This window comes from Amblyomma maculatum, chromosome 11 (genome assembly GCF_055883805.1).
Source record: "Amblyomma maculatum isolate TAMU_Amacu chromosome 11, ASM5588380v1, whole genome shotgun sequence".
In the NCBI taxonomy this organism is placed as follows: Eukaryota; Metazoa; Arthropoda; class Arachnida; order Ixodida; family Ixodidae; genus Amblyomma; species Amblyomma maculatum.
This window is the reverse complement of record NC_139354.1, coordinates 23,753,363-23,761,957: the sequence shown is the minus strand read 5'-3', so window position 1 is coordinate 23,761,957 and position 8,595 is coordinate 23,753,363. Positions and strand designations below refer to the sequence as shown.

The window sequence follows — 8,595 nt, the reverse complement described above, 5'->3', positions numbered from 1 at the left end:
AAGCACAAGTAATATGAAACGGAAAACTACGTTCGGATGCAGAACGTTATTTAATTCCTTATGCCGATCAAGAGTCAAAAGTTGTTGCAAAGCGTATGCATAAAAGGTGTACATAAAAAACAACGTAAGGTATGCTCATAACACATGCATAGATAGAAGTGGTTAATCGTACGTTTCACAATTAAATGTACTGCTTTGTCTTTCTTCAACTTGCATTCGCGATAAAGCAACCACAGGGCTGTTGAAATAATGTCAACAGACAAAATAAATTGCGAAGACCACTTGTTTATTGTGCACGCCCATGTCATCCATACGTCAGATCTCGGTCATAGCTTGTTGGAGAGCCTAGCCGTAGAACCCGTGGCCGTAGCCGCCGTACCCGCCGTAGCCGTGGCCGTAGCCTCCGTAACCGCCGTACCCGCCGTAGCCGCGGCCATAGCCGCCGTAGCCACCGTACCCGCCGTAGCCGTGACCATAGCCTCCGTAACCTCCATAGCCACCGTACCCTCCATAGCCGCCGTATCCTCCGTAGCCGTAATGTGCCCTCTGGTTGTCGTAATGGTGAGTGATGGCGTGGCTGTAGCCTCCGTGGCCGTAACCGTGACCGTAGTAGCCAGCGTTGGCTACGGTCAGGACAACCAGGACGACGAGGGCGCACAGCTGCAAGAGGGAAGAGCACAAACTGCATTACGACTCTATTTAGTATGTTTCACGATTACAGGAAGCTTATTTAACTATTTAATACTATGACATGCACTTACTCCAAGACAAACCCATGCGTTACCCACCGCAACGACTAAGTAGTTTTGGCCTTCGACAATTCCATGTAGCAGTTCCAATCTTGGCCGTAGCAACAACATTACAATAGAGGCGAGACGCGAAAAGCAGTCATGTGCCGTTTGATGTCGGGGTAAGGTAAATAATTTCATAATGTTTAAAATCATACACAGACGTTCATTAAAGAGTCCCTCGTAGTCCCTTGTGTTACTTGGTAATACATAATTCCCCTTTTATCAAAAACGCATTTGATTACATTTTGCGCGGGGAGAACACTAGGCGTGTCCAGCGGCAGAATGATAACCATAAACAGTATTTTACGTAAAGCCAAACTTCGCACATAAAACAAATCACTACGTTATCTTGTAAGACTTGTGCAACTATATGTATTTTTAGGAAATTCTCTGCTAGGAGTTCGTACGCTCACTATACTACGAAGCCTACTCCGCTTACAGCAAGCAAAGGAACGCATCTGATTTCACCCGGTTTCTGCGTCATGTTCTAACCTTGCCGACGAATACCTCGATACTCAGAAAGCATAGATTCATCCTGAAGTAGTATCTAAAAAATTATTGCAACGTCAAATTTTATTTTTTATGAATATCGTAAGCGGCTTATGCACTGCATTGCTATTCTTACTAGGGACTACCTTCCCGAGGTTCTATTAAAGTAGTCAGGCATGTAACTTTATGTCAATAATCAAGGTTTTACTGATTCAAGTCCTAAACATAACTATTTATGCAGGTTAAACGCACAGCTATCTTAGATAGGAAAGCAACCAAAAACAACTAGCTACACACTGCTATATTACACACGGGATACAACATTCAGCTACTGAGTCGAAGTTCGCGAAATCAAATCCAAGCCGAGGTGGCCGCTCTTCAAAGACAGCTCAACACATAGACAGCCAAAAGCCCTGCAGTGGTAGTGAATATAAAAGGACACTAGGCGTTCAGTATTAATCCATAGTCTTCTACGACGGAGCCTCTCAGAGCTCATTCTATAAGCCTCTGGAGGCTAAACCCCGCACACCGTATACCCCATCAAAGCAACCGTTAATACGAAATCACGACTTGCAGATTCCACATCCAAACGTCAGCCGCAGAAGCTCACATATCATATCCATGGGGCAATGTCGCACAGCGGACACCTGTCCAAAGCATTGTATACATAGACCAACGGTGTCGGCGGATACTCACGGTGGTCTTCATAGCGAACTAGAGCTGAGTTGCCGGTCGAAGGCGCACTGCTTTTCGTAAGCCAGGCTATGCGCTTATATAGTGGCTCCCTAAACGGGCCAATCCGGTGACGAACTAAAGGTCAACCGCTGAGCCCGGTCGGATATCGGCGGACGTCGAAAAAGTACCAGTTTCTGGAGAGCATACGCACAAGTAAAACGCTTTCAAAGAACGGGCACGGTCCGCTTAATCGGCACCTTCAACTCAAAGACGGCAACCGGGAGGCGAAAACAACGGGGCTTTTGAATTGTTCGCGCGAGTGGGGCGCGCTTGCGGGTATCGAGTGTCGGTTGATCGCTCGGCCGCCAAGGCGTATACGGCGCGGTTAAGGCGCCGGAATGTGGCGCGGGCGTGGCGAAGGGGCAAGTTTCCTTCCTTGCGTCACTTGATTTTGCCAGGTTTTTGTTTCTCTTTTCAGGTTTCGTACTGGGTACGACCGCCGGCACTGACTCTTGAAATGTCTGTGCCCTGCGGAATAGTATGCCTAGGGTGGATATGCGCCATACAGACTCGTAGAGGGCGCGTGTATATGCATGTTTGTGAGTTCGAAGCTTTGACAAGCGCTAAAGAGCTGCCATACCTCAAATCGGTGCATTTCACCTGAGTGCCAGTATGACAAGCTTCAAAAAGGATAAACGATAGAGCGAAAAAACTTTGCAGCGTCGATCAGTCCTGACAGAGTGTTTGTTTCAACGTCAATGATGTCCGCTGAGTGAACAAAGCAACTTCTTTGTTCTTGGCTTCGCCACTACAAAAATAATTATCGCCAAACTAGGCCACGGTGTCCAAGAGAGCAGAACAAACAATTATCTTAAATGGCAGGTGATCAGGACCCCTGAGACTTCTGTCGGCTTCCGATGTATGTTTTTTTCTTGCTTGTTTATGAGCCTGCAGTTGATGTGTTGGTAACTATGATTGTTATCGCTCAGGCGCTGAGTAAGCCCTAGATAGTTTCATTAGGTTTCAGCGTTTCAAGGCAACAGCGTCCAGGACCCCGTTCTCCAGAAAACACTGCGTCGGCGTTGTGGGCGAAAATTATGGGAAACACTTAAGCTCCGCCTTTACGGGTATGACGTCATAGCGTAGGAGACCACACAGCATATAAAGCCCCGCTTTAACCGAGCCGTATGAACGTGCTTGTGCGGCCTATATAACGTGAATGCAATGGTCTCGGGAGACTGATTCTAATAGCGCCCTCTCATACGAATGAAGATGCTCCGGCCAACCGTTATGTCAGTAAGCTCTACCTTCAGTTAGTCGGCCATGTAAACCGCCAGTTACCGCCTGCTAGCGCCATACTCGTACTTTTTCGATCACAGCGCCAACGCCGGACTTTCGATCAACGCAATCGTATTAAAATCAAGGGCTTGGCCTTTGCAGGATGTAACTGGCAGTTCACATGAACGGGCACTAATTGATCGTAGGGTTAGGACGTCACGCAACCACGTGACAGGGCCGATCTGTTAGATGCTGCAACTCTTGGTTCTCTGCTCATATGGGATGCTGACAGGAATCGAATCCTCCAAGACTTGCATTCCCACTCTGCCATGCCACCGTTAGGCCTCGCAGGCACTTCAGTACGCCTTGGTTAAAGCGAGGTTTTATGTCTACGCCGAGTGGTCTTTCACGCATTGTGGCAGCTTAAGACTGCACGCTGAAGAGCGTTTATAAGATAACGGTAAAAAAATTAAGGGAGTGGTGACTAAGAGACTGGCAACGTGAATGCCCGCAAACGAGCATCCGAACGGAATGCCGCGAACGGAAGCCGTTAGCGCTGTCGCGTCACATCATGCAAATTCATCATCATAATCGTCATCAGCCTGACTATATACCCTCTGCAGAACGAAGGCCTCTCCCATATTCCTATCCCATATACCATATCCCATATATACCATAATCCCATATACCTATTATATCTCATATACCATAGTATGGGATATTCCCATATCCCATATACAATGCAGATTACACACAGTCATGATTTGGTTTCAATGGCACAAGTGAAGCGAAAGCTAAGGCAGCCATTCTTTTACTGTTTTATTGTGCACGCAGTTTGGTCAACGGCCGTTTTTTTATTTATTTTTTTTTCAAGCATTTTAGCCAAAGCATACCAGCAAAGGTGAAACTACAGCCGAACGAGAAAGCACCACAAGAGGACACTAGAAGAGGTTGTGTTTTGTCCTCTTTCTCTCTTTTAGCCTAGCATCGTGTCCTCTTGTGGTGCTTTTCCGTTCGGCTGAAGTTTAACCTTTCATGTGAACCAAGTAGCTCACATCCAGATCGTCCTGAAGACCAGCACTAAGCCGAGAGGGTTCGTGGCGGCTGTGGGGGTCACCCCCCTTTCCAGTATACTAAGTACATAGTGCAAACGACTAAACTATAGGTGGGGCCAGTGCACAATCTCAAGGCTCGTATTCTATGCTCAGTGACCGGTTGCCATAACCCTTTTCCAAAAGCTTATTCTACCTTGAGGTGTCAAGTATACTATATGAGCAGCCAATTCATCAGGAGCTGCTTCCATATTCAGCGGTGCTACCACACACTGTATTTAGCATAGAGGAATCTAATGCAGCTTAGCTACATCTATGCCAAGTGCATGACCATGCCGGCAGCAAGAGCCACAGCACAACCGGGTTGCCAAGACGGCAAAATGGACTGGCTTTATTTTGACAATGCATGCCTAATTTTGTTTCTATCAGATGAGCACAGTTCATTGTAGAAACGAAGACTCTGCCAGAAAAGTTAATAGCTAATCATAGCGTATCTTTATTTCATAATTACTAAGCAGTTAAGGTTTTTTTTTTTTTAGGCTCTCGTGATTGCTTGTTGGTTAGACGTTTTTCTCCTCGAGTCTGATAAACTTTGTGAGTCTACTTGGCTCGTCATGTGCATAAAATACGAATAATTATGCTTGCGCAGCGAGTACTTCGCAATTTTCATTTACAAGACCGACATTACATTGAAAACCTGACAAAATCTGGCAGTAATTGAAATTGAAAAAAAAAATTCCTGCGGCAAAACGTCGATAACAGGCGACGATTCTAAGCCGACATGTTATACACGTAACTACGCTGGGTGCTTACAAGAGACGCAATGAAACAACTACATAAGGATTACTTTATAACATTTCTGGTGTCGCTTGTACATGTATGAAATATAAAAATTAACAGCACGCATGCATTGCAACATTTGGGCATTCTAAACGTAGCACTAATCAGACCGCTATCTTTTTACAGCACAGCTAAGCGTCCGTTGAGCGGTTCAGCCGCGTCGCCGATGATACCGTTACGGGTGTAACCGAGCGGAACGGAGTCACGAGCCAAAAAGAATTTCTTAGAAAAGAAAGAGCCACGAGCTCTGCGCCGCTCGCTCGGGGCTCTTCTTTCTCTTCCTCCAAGAAATTCTCTTTGTATAGTGAGAAAAATAGAGCTCTCTGTAAATAACTGCACATATGTACTACATACAAGCGTATCTCAAAATTTTTGCGTCAATATATCCGAAAAACAGTGCAGCGGTGGCGTAGCGGTAGAACATCTGCCTCGCATGCAAGAGGACCGGGGTTCAAATCCCGGTGCCGCGCAATTCTCCACCGGATGAAGGAAAAAAAAAAAATCCGCGTGTTGATGGAATTGCATAAACAGGTTTGGGGTGCGACCTGATGCCGGTGAACACCTCCGGCAACGCACTCCCTCACCAGAACAGGAGTTGGCCACCCTGGTGCAGTAATTGGCCACAACCTCCTATGATAAGCTCCATAAAACCCCGGCCCTCAGTCACCAGCGGCTGCGGAACAACTGACCACGGCGGCGGTCAGACCTGTGACGCAGCAGGGGGTGCTAAGAAAGTCTGGCTCCGCTGGACAGGCCGCCATTGGAAACTGACCCTGGCAACGTTTAATGCTAGAACCCTAGCTAGTGAAGCTAGCTTAGCAGTGCTGTTAGAGGAACTAGAGGGCATGAAATGGGATGTCATAGGGCTTAGTGAGGTTAGGAGGCCGAATGAGGCATATACTGTACTGAAAGATGGGCATGTACTGTGTTATCGAGGCTTACCAGAGAGGCGACAACTAGGAGTAGGTTTCCTTGTCAATAAGTATATTGCGGGTAATATAGATGAATTCTATAGTATTAATGAGAGGGTTGCAGGCATCGTAATTCGGCTTAATAAACGGTATAAACTGAAGGTTGTACAGGCCTATGCACCTACATGTAGTTATGATGACCAGGCAGTTGAAAGCTTCTACGAAGATGTAGAATCGGCAATGCGAAAAGTAAAGACGCAGTATACTGTGCTAATGGGCGATTTCAATGCCAAGGTAGGGAAAAAACAGGCAGGAGACAAGGTAGTAGGTGACTATGGCATTGGTTCTAGGAATAGCAGGGGGGAGTTACTAGTTGAGTTTGCAGAGCGCAATAACTTACGAATCATGAATACCTTCTTCAGCAAACGGAAGAACCGGAAATGGACATGGAAAAGTCCTAACGGGGAGACTAAAAATGAAATCGACTTCATAATGTGTTCAACCCCCGCCATTATGCAAGATATAGAGGTAATCGGGAAAGTGCGATGCAGTGACCACAGGATGGTGAGGTCCCGAATTAGCCTAAATCTGAAGAAGGAACGCAACAGATTAGTAAGAAAGAAACCCATCAACGAATTAGCGGTGAGGGGGAGGGCAGAAGAGTTCAGGATCTCGCTACAGAATAGGTTTTCAGCTCTAACTGAGGATGGCGACATTACCCTAGAGACAAGGAACAATAATTTCAGGGATATCATTACTGAGTGCGCGGTAGAAGTAGGCGGTAGGATAGTTAGAGAGGATACCGGTAAGCTGTCTAAGGAGACGAAAGATTTGATTAAGAAACGCCAGAGTATGAAAGCTTCCAATCCAACAGACCAGATCGAATTGGCCGAGATATCAAAGCTAATCAATAAGCGCAAGGTGGCTGATATTAGGAAGTATAAGATGGAGAAAATTGAGCATGCTGTAAAGAACGGGGGAAGCCTTAAAGCGGTAAAGAAGAAATTGGGCATAGGCAAAAACCAGATGTATGCGATAAGGGACAAGGCGGGCAACGTCATCACTGATATGGAAAAGATAGTCAAAGTAGCCGAGGAGTTCTATACAGATCTCTACAGTAGCCAAAGTAGTCAGTACCGTAATGAGATTGGCGGTAGGGAAAAACAGTCAGACGTTCCACCAGTGACGAAGGACGAGGTCAAGAAAGCACTAGAAACTATGAAAAGGGGGAAATCAGCTGGAGAGGATCAGATAACTACAGATTTGCTGAAGGATGGGGGGGATATCGTGCTAGAAAACCTGGCCACCCTGTATACGCAGTGCCTGGTGTCATCGACGGTACCGGAACCATGGAAGAATGCAAACATTATCCTCATTCACAAGAAAGGGGACTCTAAGGACCTTAAAAATTACAGACCAATCAGCTTACTGTCTGTTACGTATAAGGTATTTACTAAGGTAATCGCTAATAGAATCAGGACAACCTTAGACTGCAATCAAGCAAAGGATCAAGCAGGGTTTCGGAAACGGTACTCTACTATCGATCATATCCATACCATCAATCAGGTGATAGAAAAATGCTCGGAATATAACCAGCCCTTATACATAGCATTCATTGATTACGAAAAAGCGTTTGACTCAGTTGAAACCTCGGCGGTGATGCAGGCATTGCGAAATCAGGGGGTAGACGAGCCATACGTGAAAGTGCTGGAAGATATATATAGCGGCTGCACAGCAACCATAGTTCTGCATAAAGAAAGTAAGAAAATTCCCATAAAGAGAGGTGTTAGGCAAGGAGACACAATCTCCCCAGTACTATTCACAGCTTGTTTAGAGGAAGTATTCAGAGACTTGGAATGGGAGCAGTTAGGGATAAGGGTAGATGGAGAATACCTCATTTGCTGATGACATGGCCTTGCTAAGCAACTCGGGGGATGAACTGCAAATAATGATTGATGACCTAGACAGGAAAAGTAGAAAGGTAGGCTTGAAAATAAATATGCAGAAGACTAAGGTAATGTTCAACAGCCTCGGGAAGGAACAGCAGTTTACATTAGGTAGCGAAATACTGGAAGTAGTAGGCGAATATGTCTACTTAGGACAGGTAGTAACCGCAGACCCGGACCACGAAAAGGAAATAACAAGAAGAATACGATTGGGATGAAGCGCATTTGGCAAGCACTCGCAGATTATGACTAGCAGCTTACCGGTATCGCTCAAGAGGAAAGTATACAACAGTTGCATCTTGCCTGTACTCACCTATGGGGCTGAAACGTGGAGGCTAACCAAGAGAGTTCTACTTAAGTTGAGGACAACCCAGAGGGCTATGGAACGAAAAATGGTAGGGGTAACATTAAGAGATAGAAAGCGTGCAGAGTGGGTCAGAGAAATAACTCAAGTTACCGACATTCTAGTAGAAATTAAGAAGAAGAAATGGACATGGGCAGGACATGTAGTGCGAAGAGAGGATAACCAATGGTCGCTGAGGGTAACAAACTGGATTCCAAGGGAAGGAAAGCGTAGCAGGGGGCGGCAGAAAGTTAGGTGGGCGGATGAGAT

General features: G+C 45.9%; 1 protein-coding gene across 1 annotated transcript; it reads right to left on the bottom strand.

Moving 5' to 3' along the window:
* Positions 1-345: 345 nt before the first annotated feature.
* LOC146173147 (uncharacterized) lies at positions 346-2,171 on the bottom strand. The gene is made up of 2 exons (XM_084584123.1): positions 1,977-2,171; positions 346-660 (listed from the first exon to the last, which is right to left on the bottom strand). Exons 1-2 carry the CDS (start codon positions 1,986-1,988, stop codon positions 346-348), a joined length of 327 nt encoding a protein of 108 aa, XP_084440249.1. The 5' UTR covers positions 1,989-2,171.
* Between the last annotated feature and the right edge of the window lie 6,424 nt (positions 2,172-8,595).